The sequence below is a fragment of the Melopsittacus undulatus genome, chromosome 1, assembly GCF_012275295.1.
Source record: "Melopsittacus undulatus isolate bMelUnd1 chromosome 1, bMelUnd1.mat.Z, whole genome shotgun sequence".
NCBI classification, from domain to species: Eukaryota; Metazoa; Chordata; class Aves; order Psittaciformes; family Psittaculidae; genus Melopsittacus; species Melopsittacus undulatus.
In genome coordinates, this window is record NC_047527.1 from 15,515,423 (window position 1) to 15,537,102 (window position 21,680).

The window sequence follows — 21,680 nt, forward strand, 5'->3', positions numbered from 1 at the left end:
TGGCTCTGGTACAGTGGAAAAGCTGTGATCAGCAAACTCGTATTGTACTGTGCATGTAAGGGGAAGTTATCGGATGATATAGGGACATGTTGGCCTTAATGCCGGTACTTCTCTCTCCTCTATCTTATTTACAGCTCTTTGCAAGTATTTAAAGACTTCTTGGAGCCTTGGGAAGGGGCCGCGGGTACCGCGTTGGCTCCGAGCGAAGAAAGTTTTGCTGGGATCGTCCTTGAGTTAAAAAAAAAAAAAAGTGGAAAGAAATCCAAACCCGTCTGTATCAGCCGGGATTCCTTTGTTCAGCTTGGAAGTTCTGGGTCCGTGTCGTGAATGAGCGTCACGGAGAGGCGCCGGCTCTGCCCGCCGCTGGTGCGGGGGGAGGCAGGGATGGAACCGCGGACTCCCCTGCCCGGACCCCGGCACCCCCCGCAGCACGTCGGGCTGTACTGAAAGGACTTAGCGTGTCACTGTGTGTGTGTGTGCCTGGGTGCAGGGCTGCGGGTCACGTTTGCAGCCTCGTGTGTGTGCGCCTGTGTGTGCCTGTGTGTCCGTGTCCGTGTGCCAGCGCTGGCTGCCTTATCGCAGGAAGTGTTGCGGAAAGCAGTTGCTCCCTCTTTCTCTGCCGGTTCCCAGAACGCGGTGATTAACGGCACTTCCCCCTCTCTGTCACTCGAGGCAGAAACCGGCAGCCGCGGCTGTCCCACTCCAGCTTGGGACAACACCCCCTCTCCCCCCACCTTTCCCCTAAACAAATTTAGAACTCTTAAAAATAACAGTCATCCCCCCCCCCCCCCCCTTTTTTTTAAATTTGCCTTCAAACGCCTTCCTATGCACATATATATGAAACCTGTTTGTGTTCTATATTGTAAACACAGATGCTGACAAATAATATATCTGTGCGTTTATATATAAACCCCAACATTGCTCCACATTCTGCAGTGATAAGCCTGAACTGAATCAAGTAGAGCTTTTCTGTTCACAGGCTGGTCCTTTCTAGGACACTTTTGTAAATCACTTTGTTGACCTCACTTTATGGGTACTTTATAATAAAAAGGTTGTGAGTCTGGTCAGTTTTACTTAGCGGAAAAAAAAACCCACCAGCCTCCCTCCTCTGAGAATCCAATCCAATAATCCAATCTAAACTGAGAGGAAGATATCAAGATAAAGTAGTATTTTTTTTTCATACAGTCATCTTGGAATTGTCTCATGACAGGTCATGAAAAAACTCTGCCTCAAACTAGTATTTTTCACTCATAGATTGGAGGTCTTAAGATATTTGCATGCTGAGATACTGTGTCTCAATAGATAGAATGGCTGTTCCAAAAAGCCCAGAAATTAGCATTCCCTTTTGGAAAATTAATCCTTTAATATATTTGTTTCCAAATTATGGTCTGCAGACACATATAATCATGGCATGATACTGATCTGCAGTATCGTATCATCCATTTAGGGGGTTTAATTAAAAGTTTGATGTGCAGGCTGCATAGTGGTTCCCTATTACGACTGAAGTTTGACAGTGGTCCATAATCCAAAAATGTGGGAACATTCGTTCAGGAGAATTATGGTCCTAGATCATTACATTTTCCTTTCATTTCATCCTGCAATTTTTCTCCCTCCTTTCAAACATGATTAAAACCAATGAGAAAGGAAATATTTGAAGTGATTTGCAAAGTTATTTGATTTTTATAAAATTACATGGTGTGATGTGCTGGATGTGCCAAACTGCAGACAGACTTTCAGCTCATAAATTAAGTACACTTTTTTGTTCTGGTTTAAGCCCATTGAGACTTCTGCCAGTTAGGTTTTTCGCTTCTGTGATCATCGTGCCTAATAGTCTGATGTTGCAGATACTTGCAGGAGCATAGTGAAACTGGTAGCATCATGTATGTGGTTTGATTTTTAATGTGTAGCATATTAAAGCATGTTTTCTGTCCTGAAAGATGTTATATGAAACTACTGCAGTATATATTAAAACAGTCACTGGACTCCTAACTAGTCTAAGGTGAATAATAAAGGTACATAATAATGCTTCAGGAAAAAAAAAATGTTTTAAACAGGAAAAAACTATATTTAAAAAATACATAAATATTTACCTTTTAAAAATAAGACTTTCAGATTTTGATCTGTGTTAAGGCCTAAATCTACACGGCTAGCTGTACTGTTTGATTATGTTTATTTACCTGTTTGCTGCCAAAGTTTTAAGTAAAGTCACTCCACAGTCCTGGTGGAAATGGCTAGCTAAACACCTGGAACCAGTTTGTGGAAGTGATTAAACTGCTTTTGCCAGAGGCTTCCTCTGCTGGTGCAGTGACACTGTTTTCTCCATTTTGCATTCTGCTCAGTGACACTCATTTTCAAAATTAAGATTACCAGAAACTGGGAAGAAAAAAACTAACACCCAAACCCAAGAAACCCCAAAAGGAACTTATTTCCCAAAGCATATTCCCAATGAAAGCTTATTTTTCTTTTCCTTATTTTCCATTCTGTGGATGAAAACAGTGTGAGATGACGAAATTTGTTACTTCTAAAATGTGATAAACCAAAACAATTGGATGAACAATTGTACAGTGAACAAATCACATGTAGTTCTTTGTTTAAATTAGTTTAAAATGCAAAACAGGTTTTGTAAATGTCTTGGTTTTTTGGTTGTTTTTTTCTTTCTTGCATATCTCAGGCATCATTGAACTGACGAACAATACTTTGAGTTTTTAAATGATTTTCAATGTAATTCCAGCTTTTATAAACCATAAACCCCCTTATTATCCAATAAATATAAAGCATGGAATGAAATCTATAATATGTATCAATATAAAAACATGTGTAAGCACAAAAGGTGGTATTGAGCTGTGTAGCTTATTAATTAAGTGCCTGTAGATACGATGTATACAAGTCATTAACCCAAGAAAGACTTCTTCCTTTGATAAAACGGCTACATTTAGTTACAGCTGATGTCTTTTAAGAATTATTTCCTGAGTTGTCACTTTTCAGAAATACAGTGAAGACAAATAATTTTAACCTCATTGTATGTGTGCCTTGATGTTTTTGGGCTGCCAATTTAAATCATGATTAAAACTGGTGATATATAAATTACTTATTAAAGTCTGCATCTGTGTAAATAACCATTAGTGCACAGAGTGAATTTGAAACATGACATGTACCTGTACATCTTTATGAGAGATTTGGCACAAAATCATATTATTTCATTAAATCAATAATGTGTTTATTAGATGATGTGTGGCAGAAATACTAAGTGCTGTTTTCAGATTATCTAGATGTTTTTATATTTTCCAAATATCCCCTAGCTGGGGTACTGTAGTAAGACAAGTTGATGATATATAGTTGATCGTATATTATCCCTTCTTTATTCTGAAATCCTGAGCAGTTTGATACTAATCTTAAAATTCTGGGACCTGGAGATAGTCAGACAAAATTATTTATGTGAAAATGCTGGGGGGATTGAGTCCAGGGATTGAAGTTCTTAATATCTTGAGCAAAGGGCTGTGGAAATAAAGATCCATGCACATACTCATTAATTACAGAGCATTAAGAAAATAAGACCAAATCTAGAAGACCTCTTGTAATCAGTAATGATTTCGCTGGAGTAAAATCTACCCCTGACTTCTCCAATTCCTCTTGTAATAAAGGCAGGAAGATACTATCGGAGTGGTTGACCAAAGCTTTGTGCTCAATCTGTCCATGGGGTAAAACAGTGCCAGATGAGGACCCCAGACTAACAAGAACAAGTATTCAGCTGAGAACTATTAACAGAAAAAAAACCCCAAAGTTGTCACAGCTGTGTCCTTTTAAGGTCAACACCAAAAAGACTCTTGTCAAGTTGACAGAGGGAGATGACTTACTGATGTAACCCAGGGCAAAAGAGATAAGCCATAAAAATAGTGTTACATTTCTGTTTGATAGAGTGACTTCTCCTGACAGCTTACAGAAAGAACCAAGCAAAAAAAAATGTACTGAGTTAGTTACTGTGACAGTGAAGCTGATAAATCACATGGAAACTTGATTTTGCCAATTCCACTGGTTCTGGGGCCTGCATTTTGCTATTTTTAATAAGGACTTGCATAAATTGGACAAATAGACCAGAACTTTATTTCACTGAAATAAAACTCCTTGAACTATTGGGTAAACTTGTAAGCATAAACTGACAGTTTATTTCTAAAACTGATAGTTTATTTCTAATAGTGTTGTTCTTTATTAGTAGCATTCAGATGAGGTCATGGGGAGGAAAAATAATTGATTAGCCTTCCATCATGCAATCAGGCTTTTAATTTTTGAGAAAAGTATGCCAAAACTGGGATTCTCTCTTGTAGAAGGAGGTTCCTGGGTGGAAGGGGAATGTACTGAGGGATGTGGATGGGAACATCACCTTTACATCTGGTTTCTGCAGGGTATGGTCAATGGATTTTAAATGTTTATAGTCAATGTAAACTAATAACTGCTTTTCTAACCTGAACTCCTGTGAAACAGCACTCCAAGTTCCACTCAGATCATAGCTTCTGCTGTGTAATATAGAAGCTGAATATTATTATCATCTCTTACAGAACTATAGTTTCAAAGCATTTTAATGACAAGGAAGGCATTATAACCCTCCCCTGCATGTTATTTAATGAATCAGTTTGCTTGCAATAATGATTTTACTTTTCTGTAGACAGCAGTTACATTTCCTGCCAGAGAGAGATTGTTTTCTCCACAAAGATTCTTTTTTTTTAAATAAAAAAAACTCCTCCCATGTTTTTAACTACTCCCTCCTTTATGGTATAGCACATTTCCATTCACCCATACCGTTCCTGATGGTTTGCTTTCCTTGTGCACTGGTGAAGAGGACTGCAGATGTGCAGGAACCTGGTTACCTTGGGTGGGTGGCAGTGCTTGGACTGCACACAGCATTCTCTTGGTCAGGAAGATGAGAATTGTGGGCTCTGGCTGTGGACCTTCAGTGTGCTGAACTGCCTAGTAGTGCTTCTGGAGTGATGAGCAGGTGGTAATGGTTTGATTTGAACTCTGCTGGAGGTTTTTCAGGTGTGTGACCCTTCCCTGGTTTGGTGGACTAGGGCTAGTGCAGTTCTGGCACTGGCTGAATTTGCAAAGTTGGGCTGAAAATGCACTGGGGAATGGCTTTTCCAAGGAGAAGTGAGCTTTTTTTAATCCAAGCCTGAGCCGCCACAGAGAGGGACAGTCAAACCAGCCTCCTGCCAGCCCCAGGGCTGAGCCGGGTGTTTCTGGCCAGGCCATGGGTGCAGGCACAGGGCAGGGTGAAGGGAAGGGCAGGGCTCCTTCAGGAGCAATGCCATATGATGGCTTAAGCCCATCATAAAATTGCGTCTTCAGATCTTGGTTACTGGATCTGCCTGTTGCACCTCTGCTTGACTCGGTGACAGCCAAGAAATGTTGGTAAGCTTTACTTTGAACGCTGTTGGGGTTACCTTCTCCTCCACACTGTGCCTGCTTAGCAGGAGAAATCTTGTATGTTCATTTCTCACAAGCAGAAGGGAAAAAGGCTTTTTGTGGCATATTGGGCAGAAATTAGATGCTGGAAAGGCCTGCCAAATCATGGGTTATCAAAGAGCCCTGTTTCTAGCAGACACTATATACCATAAATAAATACATATTTAAATGTGTTTCAGTGCAATAAAAAAAAGAATAGTGGTATATTGTGCTATTGTGGAAGAAAAAGAAACTTGGAGCAAATGACTTGGTGTTTACACAGCTAAACCAAAATAATGTGTGAAGGCTGGTCAGGCCCAAATGAACCCCATAAAGAGCTTTTTAGGAATTGTGAGGGTTGCATTGGTCAGTTTGACCACATAAGGCTTCTCTGCTTAGCTTTCTGTTGCCATATTTGCTTTTGCATTGTGTGTTACATGAAAACAGGGGTGTTGCAACAAGCTGGGGAGATGGGGTGGCTCAAGGAATGAGCAGGGAGATGGGTAGCCTTCTGTCCCCATTGAATTGGAGCAAAAGTTTCCATTTTCTTCAGTAGACAGAACGGCAGGCATCACCCGAACCTATTGGTTTCATCTAAATAGATTAAAATCTTTAAAATACAAAAAGAATTTTACAATGCCTGTTTGGAGTATAGAAGTGTCACACAGATAAATGACTGGTAAGGGAGTTCGAAAGTGTGGAAGTGGCATTTTTACAAAGGCTTTGATACTGGTAATCTTACAGTTAATTCCTTCTGCCCAAGTAAGAAACATTACATGCCTTGTATTTTCTTTGGAGGTGGAAGATACTGTCTTTTAAAGACTATTGGCTTTATGGGTAATGCAGAAAGTCACTGTGAAAATAAATACATTTTTTTAAAACAGACAGAGACAAAAGAGTAGTCTTCCTCATTTGCTTTTGAGGATACTGTGCCCTTGGCACATACAGTTTTAAGGAATAGTGGTAAGGCTGTGCATACCCTGAAAAAAGTAGGTTAGTGTATGGTGTCCTGAAGTTTTGTGGCAGTTGTGAGCAGTGGGTAGCTCTTTGAACTTCAACCAGCATATGTAATCCCTTTTATGAAATGACCCACCTTCATCTTAAAATTAGGTAGGTTTTTTTTTTTGCCTTGACTGCATCTGGTGGAAGGATGTTTCATAGCCTCACTGCTTTGTCAGTTAAAACCCTTCCTTCTCATTTTCAGCCCAAACTTAATCATGGCTAGTCTATTTGTTCTTATGCCAACATGATCCTAAGCTTTTCCTTTCCTAATGTTTACCTGCTGCTAGCGTTGCTGCTAGTGTTGCTAGTCTAAATGAGCTGCACTTCACATGTTCATATAGAAAAGAGTCCCATCTTCTGTATCTTCATTAATATTATTTAAAATTAATCTTTCTTTAACATTTTAAATAGTTTCCTTAATGCAGTGTCACCTGTGACATTATTACTTACCTGTTTCTGCTAAGAATCTTGCCTGGGACATAGCAAGGCCTTTTGAAGTGTGATTTATAATTGTGGTTAATTTATTTTCATTAATAAGATGCCAGGGATTGTTATTTCACAGAGCACAGGCTCTTCCTTGCATACACTCTTCCTTACTAATTTTCATTTCAACTTGTAATACAGTTTTCAGTCATTTTCTGTACAATACCCCAGTCCCTCTCTAGATTGAAGGTACGACAAAACATTGCCATCTTCCATCTTTAGTACTTTCTATACAGAAAGTACTTTCTGTATATACCTTCTATAACTCACTAGAGTATTTGTCTTGTTAGATCATCTGTGATGCAGCTGTTTGAAGTGAGACTTTAGACCCTGATGGACCAGTTCAAATGGAAATAGCTGACTTGAAAATAAAGTAGTAGAGTTTCAGTCTCTGCCTTGTCATTTGGCCTCAAGACCAGACTCACTTCTTGATAAGTGTTACAAAAACAGTATAAACATAGCCATGATATGGGTGATTTCAAGTGGGAGCGGTTAGCATGTGATACCGCTTTTCTCAGACAAAGGAAATTAGGAGATATTTCCCAGTTCTTGGCTACTCATCTATCCATAGGACTGACTATCCTCTCTTTTTATGATCAACTATTTTATTTAAGGGAAAAAAAAAAGAAAAAGGTGAAATAATAATGAAAATATGGCTTTATAAATCAGAGCAGAAAGTGTCTCTTTAATATTACTGAAATGTGAAATGCTTATAGGAAGAATAAGCCAGCAACAAGCAGTTGCCATATCTCTTTTGCAGGCCAGGCACCATAATCCTGATCTGCTGGATCGTGCATGTTGCACTTCATCTGTTCGCTTGGGTTTCTACTGATGGAGTCCAAAGTGCGTAGGAGAATGGTGCCAAACCAGATTTTCTGATGTGTAGTCAGGATGTCGCCAGAGTGTGCATGTAGAGCTGGGAGCTACAGAAGTGTATCCCACAGTTTAGATATACCCATGATCTGATGTTGGATTTTTCTCAGTAATATGCCAGGTTGTCTGCTTCAGAAGTGCTGCATTGCCACAGTTATCTTATGGTGATAGACTGGTGTTGCTTAATCTTTTGTGTATTCTTTGGGAATTAATTTTCTGTCAGTGCATTTAAATCATTTTCTCACTTTAATAATTATATATTTATAATTACAGGAAGCAGTTTAGCTGACAGTGAAAAGAAATGCCTGCCTAGTGCTTTCTTGTGGGTTCACTGTTCCTGGCGTGCACAGCACCGCGGTGGCAGTGTGAGCCGGCGCAATGGTCTTCCTTTTGCTCATCTTGATGCCTAAGCCACTGATATTTCCTCAGTTACAATGTTCACATCCCTGCTCCAGTATAGCCTAACACGTATTTCCTTTTTGCTCTGTTCAAAATTAACTTACGAAGCTGTGATTTCAGGGCAAAATGTAGGGATTTGGAGAAAATGGTTAGCAGCTGTTTACCAGTATAAAGGACACTGGTTAACTCAAAAGTATCTGTGTGAACAATTAAATGTGTGTACTTGCCAGATGAACAGAAGTCCTAAACTTTGCGCACTCTTGTTATAGCTAAAATAAAAGGTGTCATCTTTTATGTTTTCTTAGAGCTTTTAGAGTGAATGTGAGTGAAATCAACAGGTACAACAGTGTTCCTATTGTTTCTATTCCCCATTCCTCTCTGTAAAGAAAATAAAAAGAAAAAAGGACATTTATTTAAATTCAAGCAAGTCTTAACTCTCTCTAACTGTGATGAGTGAACCACTGGATCTGCCGCACGTAATCTACCTGCTGTAGACTTTCTGTGTCTGAGTTTTACATGATGTTTTTGTTGCTGATTTTAGTATTTCATGAAGTTTCTCAAACCCAGTCTCTCTGTAATGCATCCTTTCTGCCTCCCCTATCTTATGTCTCATTCTTCTGTACTGCCAGTGATTTACAGTCATGATTCAAATTGAAACATAATGAAGCATTAGGCATCGATATGTCAAGCTGTTAGAAAGACGCAAGGGAGATCATAATTTTCAGTAATTTTAGAGTCTAATCAACTGTGTGTATGTTGCCGAGATTACAGGGTACTGTTGATTTACACAGCTACCTTTTAGCTCAGATGCCGGTACCATTCTAGACAGATAAAGTTCAGTTTGGGCTAAAGAAGGTACATTTTTTTTTCTCTGGGATTTGCAGTTTCCAGGTCCTCACTTCTTCCTGTGTTTGAACTTGGGAAGAGAGAACCATCAGGTCTGTGTGTGTCAGGGACTGTGAGCACCCCAGCACAGGCATACCTGCAGCACCGCTGGGCCATCGGTGGTATGGGAGCGTGTTGCTCAGCTCACTAACAGCGCTACCAGCTCCATGCCTAACCTTTAATTATCCCTGATGCTGTGAGTGTAATATAGACTTATTTGTGTGGTGAAGTGAGACAAGCATGCCATCTTGTGAGCAGGCAAAATGGGAGCAATGGGGAGCTTCTGCTGTCTGCGGTTGAAGAGTAAGTGTTATGAGTGAAGTTGGGTGTTTTTGCTTTAAACTCAAAGGAGATCCAGAGCTGCAACAACTTGGTGTGTAATGAGATAGGAAATCAAATTGATCTGGGAGTTACAAAGAGTATTTTTTTTTCTACTAAGGGGCCAAGGCCTGTAAAGATGCTGGGGGATTCAATGATACAAAAGGTTATTTTTTTAAAAAACAAAGGACGACTCAAGTCTATGTTTGGTTTGAACAATAGATTCTCATGCTGGGGAAGACCCAAGTATCAGCTACTTCAGAAATACATGACTTCTGTTTATTGCAGTCTCTGTTCTTTATTTCATGTATGCATATATATGCTCATCTTGTTATCTACATACAAATGGTTAAACTAATGTCTTATGACATTAAGATTTTTATCTGTGTGATCTTGGGCTGTTCTCATTACTCACAAGAAGAGAAGCCACAAATAAGTTATGAAGATCATTTCTAATTCCTCTTATGTATTCTTATTCTTTCAATACATACTGCTTAACAAAATAATTGTTGAAAAGACGCCTAAATTTCATTGTCTCTGATTTCATCTCTGTCTTCTTGTAAAGCAAGGCATCTTTGCAGCATAAATCCAGCTGTACCAGATTTCAGGGGATAAGAAATTTATAGCTAATACTAATCCCTAAAAAAATGGCTGTATGTGTTGTGAAACATTTTCTACAGAATTATCAGAGTTTTTGGGTCCTGTATCAGTTAATCAAGTAATTTTAGAAGCTGGATTCTCTCCTGACTGCTAATGGTACAAAGATCGCTTTTGCAGCCTTATGTCTTGTGGTTTATCAGATCAGGCTGTTACAGGAGTAATTATTTACTCTCAACTAGTCCCATTTTGGGAAGAATCTGCACACTGATGTGCAGATGAAACATCTATTTCTTGAGTTGTTTGAAGTAACAGTTGTGGATGTTCTGAAGCTATTCCTAGACTGGTAAATTAGAAGCAGTCCTAGCTTAGATTGATTGGCATGGGGAGAGCAAACAGCAACAGATTATTGATTGGGCAGCAGTTAGCTGAGCAGTATGACACGATCTATACTCAGCCAACTGGCTTACATTTGGCAGTCCTTGTGTTCAGTTGTAGTTATCTTGCCCCATCTGTGTTGGACTCTCAGCCTCTCCACCTAATTGGCTGTGTTAATTTGTAGCCCGCACCTTCAGATCTCAGGTACATCCCAAATTCCTTTGCACAAGTTGCAACATTACTTCAAAGAAGGTGCTGTTGTAGCCTCTGCAAATAATTTTGGGACTTTTTTTAGACTCTAAGATGCCAGTGAACCCAGAAGTTGCTTTAATAAGTTGCTTTCTTTATAAGTGAAAACACAGCAAAAGCGTTCCATTTTCGTGGGCTATATTTCAGTGCAACAAATCATCCCTACATCATTGCCGGATATTTCTTAAAACTGGTGAGGTACTGGATTGGGAATTGAGGTGGCGAGAAGGCAGCTCTGAGGAGGAAGACAGGAGCAGTGCGGTAAGGCTTGCTTGTGTACAGGGGATTTTTGAGAATGGAAGTATTAGCGTAATCTGTGGTTGTACTTCCATGTAGCTTTTTTAGAGAAGTTCTTAGAGTTTTTTGTTTCTTTAAAGGAACATTGAGATAGATTATTGATGGAAAGAGATACAGTGGTGTCCAACTCATTTCAAAATGTATCTTTAGTGGGAAAAACAACTGACCACTTCTGTTTGTTCTCTGCAGCTGCAGATTTCTACTCAAGTATCAGTAGTGTTAGCATGGAGATTCTGCAACCTATGTTGTCCTTGTGTTTGTGGAAATTACATATTTCACTTTCAAAAAAATACTATAATTTTTAAAATCTTTTTTTTGTGTGTGTGTTTTATGATCCTGGCAGATTGCCATAGTTTAAATTAAATTTGTGATGTCTGTATGGTCGCAGCTAATGTGAGGGCTTTTGGCACTACCCCTTAATGCAATAAAGAATCAAAGCCAGTAGAGTAAGAAATCTTCCGTCAAAAGCTAAAAGCTAGATTCATAAAATCACTTATGCAGGCATTATGAGATTTTCCCATGGAAAGTTTATGTGGGAGTTGGGCAAAAACTGATTCAAGAACAGCATTATTTGCACTATATATATTCATCCAGCAGTCAACAGGCTGACGCTGGCACCTTTTGCCAGTTTTAAAGGAATGCCAGCCCTCGCTACATGAAGCTGCTTCAAAGCCACATCAGCAGTCTTCGAGGAGTCTCTTTACTCTGTGCCCTCCTTCCCCATTTCCAACTAGAACTGAAACGGGTAAAACAAATCATATTCCTCAGAGAATACGTGCATTTGATTCTTATGGCTATCTGAAAAATGCTTCTCTGTTTCAAAGCATTTTTATAACAAATCACTACGGTGGAGGCATTATAAGAGTGGCTTTCTCATTGGCATTTCACTTCATTCCTCAGCTTAAAAAGAAACATAAATAAGAGATAAAAAAGGCAAATAATAGAAAAACTACTCAGAGTGAAGCCATTTGCATTTGCTTTGGGTTTGATCTCCTCCTACCTTCCCCCCCCCCTCCATTTTAGTTGTGCTAAGAAAGTGGCTCTGTGTTTCTGAGTCCGCATGAGGACTATATGATACGTGTTGCAACAGTCTTTCCTAGTTAATAGGGATGATTCCAAAGACAAGGTAAATCACCACTGCTTTGGCTGGAGCTAATATTGGGCTCCAACATCAGTTCTCTAATTTCTGAAAAGTGGCCAAGATTTCTTGAATAGGCACAGCTTTCTGTTTTTGTGTAGGCAACACACAATCCACTCTTTTGTTGTGGTTGCCACTGCTGTTGTTTCTTCCCCATTCACAATGGAGAGTGGGGTTATTTGTGCCGAGTGGAAAATCAGTGCCAAAACTCTGACATGCTTATGTTTAATGGGATGTTAATTTTTCTGATAGCCATAAAAGGTATAAGAAATTTTTGTAATACAGATCTCCTTGTATCCTGACCTCCGAGTCAAGAGGGCGTATTGGTGATGAAAGTTTTATTTGTCACAGGCATATCAAGATGAGAGCTTACTGGATGATTCAACCCAAATGTATAGTAACTGTTTATGTAGAGATTGCCAAAGATTTTCCATTGCTTTTCTTTTTATCTAAATTCTTGAATATATTACTAAATAAAATAGTCTGTGTTTGGAATGTATGGCTGAGGGATAAATGGAAACTCACAGCATGTGGGGGGAAGAGTTAGAATAAAGAAATATAATAGTTTTGTAAACTTTATGTGAATATAGGTACAGCATATAGAGGCTCAAAATTCAATTTGCTGATCAAAGCATCCAAATAACTTTGGATTTAATAATGTCAGCAATGAATGCTAATGTATGGAAATTGAAAAGCATGGAGCAACAATAGCTAGCCACGCTTACCAGTATTACCCTGCAGCATGTAGATTTACATGTTTTTGTTTTGTTTTGAAATCACGGTTTGGAAAATGTGTGTTCTTTTTCCCTTCTCCCATACTTCTGAATGTGGGTTCTCCTGAGCAAGCTTAGACAAGATTCTACCTAAACAATAGGGCAACATTAGAACCTTTGAAGGCTCAGTTTGGATAGGTACCCAAAGCCAAAGTCTACTTTGATGTAAGTGGGCTCAACTCCTGTTGCCCTTGCTTGCCCTTTCTTACCTATGTAACTTGTGTCTGGAAACCCTTGCCAATATTTTTTCTTAAAAAAAAAAAAGGACATTTTTGCAAACTCATGTTCATTTTGCTTCTAGTCTGTCTGGAAAAGTACTACAATAATGCCCTCTCCGGTGATGATTTAATATTGCTGTTTCAGGTCCAGGCTATAGACTTCTACCTTTTTCCCACTTTTTAGTTTTGATCCAGCTGAAATTTCAACCCTGTTTCAAGTGATGGGTTTTTTTTTTTTTTTGCTGTTGCTGTTTTTTTTTTCTCATTTTTCTCTCTACTTGGAAACAAGTTTATTTGAACTTCTCTGAAATGCTAGCCAAAACCATCTGCTCCTCTTCTTCCAAGTAATTTTTGGTTCCATTTGACAGAAGTTTGGGGAAAGGGAACTTTGATGCCTTTCTATCCTATCACAGGCCTCACCTGGCAGAAAGGAGCACCACATCTCAGTCTCACTTCTCTCAAAGTCAGTGGGGCTTTTGCCTTTAGCTTCAAGGAAAATAGGATAAATCCATTGTATTGTTAATGCAAAAGAACAGATGAGTCACTTCTTGCATCCATACCTGATTGCTCTTGCCTAGGAGCCGGGAGGTCACCTTCATTCCTCACTCTTCATCTCAAGGCAGCACTGTAATTGCCTCTGCCAATGCACTCAACTGGGATTCAGTTCTGAGTCATTTGCAAACCCTAAACTCCCATTGTCTTCAAAGGACATTTGGATTACAAAGAGCACCGAGTTTACTCGGGCTGAAAAGAAATTGAAACATACGAGATCGCCACACCTACTAGAAGAGTTTGGAAAGACAGTGGTTATTTATCCTAAAGACAGGCTCAGTAGAGGGGATGTGATAGGTGAGCCCCAGCCTAGAAGATATTCCGTTCTCACTAGTACAAAACTGAGGTGAAACTACTCCATTGACAAGAAAATTCAAATTGCTTAACGTATTTGCTCTTTTTTAGTTCATAATTGGATTGTAAAGAGAGAGCTACAAGATATCGCTGATACCAGGATCATTACAATATTATACAGATATTGGACACTTTCATTGGAAGTGAGGATATACAGACTTATTTAACGACAAATTGTAGAACATGAGAGATAATTAAGGGCTATAAACCCTCTTGCTCTTCAGAAAGTAAGCCATTGTTTAAGTGTTGAGGATTAGGAGCAATTTATTTTTCACAGAGGTAGGTGTTTCTCTATCTGTCCAAAGGCAGTTGAACCTTCTTTGAAGGATCTGCTCTTGGCTGCTCTCCAGGGCAGAACACCAGACTAAATGGACCTCTGGTCTCATCTAATAGGGAATGTTCTACAATCCTATAAAGTTTAACAACAGGAAATTAATGGAATAACCAGAAGATTCAGTGACGATGGCAGGGTTCTCATAGGAGGCATCAGTCCTGGCAGAAGCTGGTTATTTTATTGCAGTAAGCAAATCAGGCTTGGTTCTCTCTGTGGTGCAATAACAACAGATTGGGGAGCATGCAAAGCAGCATCAATACATAAAAATTAAACTACTTTTAATACACAAAGCTGATTTTAGATAAATGCAGAACAGAGAAGCAAAGGCACAATATTCTTTGAAAGTGTGGCCTTTTTATGCTGTTTTGGAGGCTAATTTACATACAAATAAAATGTCAGCTTATATCCCGTAACTGTCATGATAAATTGGAGCATTTAGACTTTCACATGAGGTGCTCTTTCTGTACCTTATTAAATTGCAGGGTCTTGGCCTTTTGCCAAGTGCTAGGGTGATGCTTTCTCTGCTGAAATACGTACAGGAGAGGGATATGGGTCTGGACATCAAAAGAAACCAGGTTCAGTCAGTAGCTAGGAGTGTTGCCTGCACATCACCTTGAACAGCTTGATTTTTGCATCTCCTGTAGATAATTCTATCTGTAAAATGGCAGTGATATTAATTTGCCTGTTTCACAAGCTTCATTAAGGTTTACCAGATTGTCATGTTCACGGAATATTTTTAGATGCTTGATTGGAAGCCAGAGTAAAGCAAATCTTTGCCTTCTTGGGCTCCCCCATCCTGGATAGGTAGCAGTGGAAGTCTGGTAAAACAAGGTCTTTACAGCAGGCCAGTCAGAAATGCAGAGCAGCAAACTGCCAAGCTCAGGTACCCTGAAATAAAAACTATTTTAGAGTTCTTCATTTTGGTTGCATGATACTATAGTATTCCACCCTGTGTTGCCTCTCCAGACAAATCACCTTTTGACTTCAGTTTCTCCTGAAAGTGTCTGCATGATTACCCTGGTAGTGAGCTTAAAGTGAAATAAGTGCCTGGAAGTAGGCTCAAACCATCTATTTTGAAATGCCACTCCTAGACTCTCTGAAATGACCAAATGTCTGTTTTATACCCATAGGAAAATGTTAGATTTATTCCAGTGGCTAGATGACTACTAATGTGTGCTGTGCTCTGAAGCATATGGTGATAGAAAAGATCATTTTGAATTAATTTGATTTGAATTAATAAGAGACTTATTTGATGAGAGTTGTTTGAAGGTGATGGCACTTTGTAGCTGAACAGGATTTAAGATGTCCAAAAGTACACCTTTAGAGATTTGAGAACGATTAATGTTGGGAAAGTAAATGTAAATGGGAAGGAGCAAGCTTGAACAGACTGCAGCTTTTTTTTCACTTGTCTCTTTGTTGTAAATTTTGTGGAAAAAAAATTGCAGAAAGCTCTTGGCAAGTTGGTGATCAGGGACCAAACCGAAGAGTCTGAAAATGCAAAAGAGGAAGAGAGGAGATGAAAAACAACAGTGTTTTGCTATAATACTAATCTACTGGAATTACATATAAGGCATGATTTTCTCCTTGCATCTGCTACTAGGCTGATGAAGTTATCACCATTTCAGTGGAACATACAGAGTGCAGAATATCAAGGAGATAGATTTTGATCAAATACAATGTGTGATCCTGCCAAATTTTACTGATACGAGGAGGCATGTTTTACTCTTAAGCAATCTTGGGCAGGAGAATGTGGCCATGCAGTTTTAGGGCTTGTAGAAAAACATGTGTAGCTTTAAAGGTCCTTTGAAATTAATTTGTCACTTGCTTAGAGCCAAGAAGTCCCCTGTCTTGTATGATATGTCTGAATATGCTGGTGCCAAATGGGGAGGAGGTAGTCTTGTTGAACAGGCAGTTGTTTGTCGTTAAGCTTATTCTTCCATCTCATGGTTTAGAGCCCGATTCTTGATTTCCTTACACAAAAGATTCTGTTCTTGCCTTCCCTTCTCAGCAGACAGGGGTGAGGATCATTCCCTGGTTGTTTTCAGACAGTCTCTGTCTGAGAACCACAAGCAAAGCTGGGAGAGAAGCAACATGTGTGGCTACCTTTAGCTCTGTGTCCTGGGTAGAGATGGTGGGGACATGAAGCTGTACACAGCTCTTTGCTGTCCTTTCACTGTTCAAGTATCCATGAGAGAAGGTGGAAAGAGGGGAGCTTCAGCCAGTCCTATACCACTGTGTCTGAGTCTGGGGGTAGTTTGCATCTGATGTAATCTAATTACCAGTGAAGGCAGCAATTTCGCATGGAGTTTCCAGTGTATTTACACATTATTAGTATTATTATTTTTTGAAAATGCTTAAATTAGCAAACATTCAGGTCTTTGAACCATGGGTTGTTCTAATTAGCTTGCTAGCTCTCTGGCTGTGCTCAGCACAGGTCCAGACCAGCCTGGCAGTGTGGGCTGTGGCAGAAGGCTGGGTGCGGGGTGGCTCCTCGGGATGGAGCCTGCCATGGAGATGGTTTCCCAGAAATTCACGCTCTCAGGACAGGAGCTTTTCTGGCTTCGGAGCTCGTGTGCCTTACAGCTGCTCAGCTCTGACATGGAGAGTGGGAAGAAGGCTCCGGATCGGTTAGGAGTGCGTGTGTTTAATAGAAGCCGACACTTTGAACACTTGAGGGTTTTTTATATAAAGAAAGCAGACAGTCTTTGTAGCCTATTTATGTGTAATAAGCTGGGGTTTGTTTTGTGCCTTTTTTCTTTTTTTTTATGTGAAAGAAAAGGGGGGGAAAAGGAGGGAGAAATGAAAACCACAGCAGTATTTTCCCATGCAGCTCTAGTGAGTATCCTGCCATCTCACATGATCGGCTGTCCTAGTGGGGTGGAGTGTGGGAAGGTGTCAAAATATGTCTCTCAATTTTTATTCTTATTTTTTTTCTTAAAAGGGAAAGCCAGATGAGTGCCAAAAGCCCTGTTCTCTTCTTTAGCCCTGCAGTAATGAACTACATGAGTGTATGTTATTAAGATGATAAGATTAAATTTCTAGCTACTAACGTGCTATCACAACAGCAAAGGGAGGAAAAAAAAAGAGATCTTGAAAAAATTATGAAAATTAGTCTGACGGTCGCCTTTTAATAATAAGATCACTCCCAACCCCAACAGACAGTGTAGGCTGGAATTCCACAGGGCTTTTTTGTGGTCCTAATGATTTTAATAATACTTTGTGCTATGTAGCACCTTTCATTAGAGGATCACAAAGTGCTTTACAGTCACTAATTAATTAAGCCTCACAACACTCCTGTGAGATAGGTAAGTATTAGACATATATTAAGCTGAGACACTGAGAGTTAATGATTTTTTTTGCTGCATTATTCTGGCAAAATGATTGATGTTTAAGCGCCATATGTGCATTATATGTCTGTGTGTGGGTGTGTAATATATATGAGTGTAAAAGTATTAATTTTACTGTCCCTTAACAGAGGTCCTGCTTGAGTCTGCTGACTGATAATATCACAGTTTTCATAGACCCTTGACTCAGCTCATCTGCTTGTGCATCTACTTGTACAAAAAGCAGCCAGTGCCATCTAACAAAATTCAGACATCTTTCTAAATGTATTATTCTGCTGAAAAGAGCATATGGCTAAGATCTGACCTAAACAGTGCAAGCACAAGGCAACAACCATACTGTTGCAATAAGCTTTGATGACAAGTCATCATGTTCAATAAAAGTAGTGAGCAACAACAGTGACCCATTGCAGGAGCTGATGATCAGCAGGTAGTTAGCCATTATCTTCACCATGAATAAGAAACTATTGATTATCAGAATTAGCTTTTTCTTCTTCATTATTTTTTTTTTTTTAAGGAACTACTGTTGTACTATGGTAATTCATTATCCTGAATAAAAAACTGATTTTAGTAGAGGTTTCCACTTTTTGCTTCCCAGGGATAAACTGATATGAGTGATCACAGAGCAGAAAAGTTCAACGAGAACAGTATCTTGCAGATGCATGAATCGTGTAGAATAGCCTTGGCTGGTTTTGATGGAAACTATATATAGCTATTAGTATGATTTCCACTTTAAAGCAGCTGAGAGTGATCGTATCAGGTAAAAAAGAAATACATACAAACCCCACATAGTTTAAAGGTAATTTCAGTGTAATGAAAATAAGATACTAAACCCTGGGTTATGGACCTCAAAGGCAAGTTCTGCAACCTGGACCTTATCCAGGGTTCCCTCAGCTCAAGAAATCTTTTCATTCATATCAGGCTTAGTAATTCTTTTATTTTGGGAAGATCACCATTTCCAGTGATGAAAAGGTAGTTCAGTCCCAAAGGCTGCTCATCACTTGGCCTCTTTACCCAGCAAATGTGCTTATTATTGTGATGGCATTTTTGAGATGTGGGAATTTGCCCACTAACAACAAAAGTAGCACCACCAAATTTGTTTCAAGTGGAACATGAGGCAGCCAGCAGATGATGACTTCCAGTTGCTGATGGCAGTCTGGATGTGAACCAGCTATTTGTATTCCATTATCTATCTCATTAGGCCAGGCCCATTATGATGCACAATACCTGCTAATATATGTGAATTTTTAAGGCACTTTCATTTTCTACAGCATTTATTCAACTCATTTTCAACACTTGCTTTAAAATTGTTTTAAATTTGTTTTTTGGAGAACATAACTTCTGGGATAATTTGTGTATGTGTGTGTGCAAGGGCATGTGTGTCTGTCTGAAGAGGAGGCAGCTATGGGATTTGTCCCATTTGAAGGAAGCAGAGAACAGCAGCCGCTGTCTGTATAGTGCCCACTTATAGATGCATGTGAATGTACAATAGGCATAATGATGTTTTTAAGTAAAAAACATATTTTGAATGCATAATTTAGGAGGGAAAACCTTTTTTTTGTTTTGTTTTGCAGATATACAGATCAGCTCTCAAAATGTCTTCTGTGTCTTCCGTGCATCTTCTAAGACAATTGCATTAGCCCGCCTGCTAGTTGACTAATAGAATTAATAATTGTAAAAAGCACTCTAAAGCCACATGCCTTATGAAGTCAATGCTGGGTATGATTTTACAAGTATGTGATCCATTTTTTCAAGTGAAATTGTTAACTGAAAACGTTCTTGGCACACAATAAAACATTGTGCAATCTGTTATTTGTCTTAAAGATAATAATTTCAGAGCGGCTATATTCTTTCTGTATCTAACTTATGACTTGCTAGGGGATGGTTTCTTCGATTTAGGAGTATTGCAAATGTAGTTTTATTTACATAATATGTCTCTGAAAAATGATAGTGGTGGAATTTCAGCGACAAAAAAAAGCCAATCCTGTGTCTTTTCTTACTGTCCCATTGAGTGGATATCAAGCAAATAAATGTCAGATGATTTTTCAAAAGCTGAAAGAAAAAAGAGAGGAAAAAAACTTTTAAATTCAACTTAAAGTTTTTATGTTTAAATCAAGGTTATCTTCTTTCCTTTCTTTCTCCAAATGTAGAATACTGCATGAAAATCTCAATTAGGCAGATACGTTTTGTCTTCTCCCTTTCCTCTTTATTAGTGCACAGACTCATGAATATATCAGGAAAATTTGAACCAAAGTATCTAGATCTGGAGTAGTGTCTATTTAGCCTGTATGCTGTCCAGATTTTTCTTTTCTTTACTTTATGGATTTTTTCCTGTCTTTTTCTCTGACTCTTCTGTCAGTTGCCATGAAGATAGCAAATCTCTGAACTTCCCTTATCTGCTAAAAATATCTGTACTGAAAACAGTTTAAAACAGTGCATTTAGTCTTGTTTAATTTTGACTGAGGTAACAGTCATGATGTTTACTTTCTTGATTTCTGATTTTTCTTCACTGCGCAGTCAAGACTCCTTTCTCTGTCCTCTGCCGTGAATTGCATTTAAACAGAAGTTATTTTAAAAATGGTTTGGGATGTGTAACCAGGAGGAAAATACAGACTTAGCTGAACACCTACCAGGGATGCTCACATATATTTTTAGTGTGTGTTAACCAAGAGCATTCACAAGTCTCACAGCGAAGCGGTAATACTAAAAGGCTGAGGACTATCTTTATACTTTGAATTATATACGTGAGCATGTTGTTTTAGTAGGCTGAGACTGCATTGTAATAGCTCTCTTACCACAACAGGAAACCTTTCTTTTCTGTTAGTTCTGAATGACTTCATGGTTCAGAATTATTGGGGGAGGTGAAGTAAAATTCAGTGCATATGTATCCTGGTAGGTGCAGTTGACATAATAGAGAAGGCACTTGGTTCCCAAGAATGTGTGTCTTCTATAGTAAGGAATCACAGTAGGCATTTAAGAAACCTATTAAGACCACACGGAGTGTCAGAATTTCTGTAACACTAGCTGGCATCCTGTGTGAAAGCCATCTCACTGTAGCCCATGCTGCTTGTGGATCAGCTCAACCACAAAGACAACAGAGCCAGCCCAAGACACAAGTTGAACACTTCCCCTGAGAAGATGTCTGTTTTTATCAACATAACACACAGTGTCCTTTCATGTGGAGCAGATGTAAATAAGAGTATGTACAGACGCCTGTTCTTTTATTTTCAACCTCTGTCCCCAGCCGTACTTCTCAAAGTACTGTTTTGAGAAGGTCACCAGTGGCCTGGGTACACCACCATTTAGAGTGCATCAATGCTGCTCCCAGAATCACCAGGTGGTCCTCCCTCTGTAGAGCAGTATCTCCAGTGCCTCTGTAGGTGCCCGGCCTGGCAGACATGGAAACAGGGGCTCAAGTCTGCAGCTCACATCTCATGTGTGGTACCGCAGCCTGCTGCCACTGGACCACACACAATTTGGCAGAGAAACATCCATCGTTGTAGACAGCATTGGCAAAGATAAGAGCACAGAAAAAGTTGTAGCACATCTGTCTTCTGCCCCTAGCTAGCATGTGAACACAAATGGATCAAACCAGCTGGTAATGAATATCAAATCCAGAACCACACAATGAAGAGTGCAGGGAATTTTCATATATGTATTTTCTCTTAAGTAGGCTGGGGAAGGTGAAGATATGTAGCAGATGAGAAATTTGGCTTAGTACTTCCATAGTTTGATTGCTTGTTCTTCCATAATCTCCCATGTTAAGCTAGCAGCTAACTCACTGGTGGCAGACTCCTTCTTTCTCTCTGATCCTTATTGCTGTCCTGTCTCAGCTTTCTTTAATGGATTCAGAAAGTGTACTGGCAGGCTTAGCGATAGTGGCCATGTCTGCAAGGAGGACTGAGCAGAGGAGGCTTTGACTGTTTAGATCCATGTGGATTCCAGGTGTTTTCGGGGGTAGATCCCGACTTAGCCATGCGGCGATGTCAGATGTCTGGATCCAGGCCTGTAAAATTTTATTGATAATGGATTTCCTAATAAAGTTAGTTTCTC

General features: G+C 39.3%; 1 protein-coding gene across 10 annotated transcripts in view; it reads left to right on the forward strand.

The window, feature by feature from the left end:
- The window catches only part of TRPS1 (transcriptional repressor GATA binding 1), a 216,069-nt gene that overhangs the window by 20,018 nt on the left and 174,371 nt on the right, over positions 1-21,680 (forward strand). For 8 of the 10 annotated variants that reach the window (XM_034061010.1, XM_031050492.2, XM_031050493.2 and 5 more), the window contains one exon: positions 19,202-19,360. The exons of the other annotated variants lie outside the window; for them this stretch is intronic. In XM_034061010.1, the coding sequence (XP_033916901.1) occupies positions 19,324-19,360 (37 nt within the window). In that variant the 5' untranslated portion in view covers positions 19,202-19,323. The remainder of the gene's footprint in view (positions 1-19,201; positions 19,361-21,680) is intronic. 10 annotated transcript variants of the gene reach the window in all.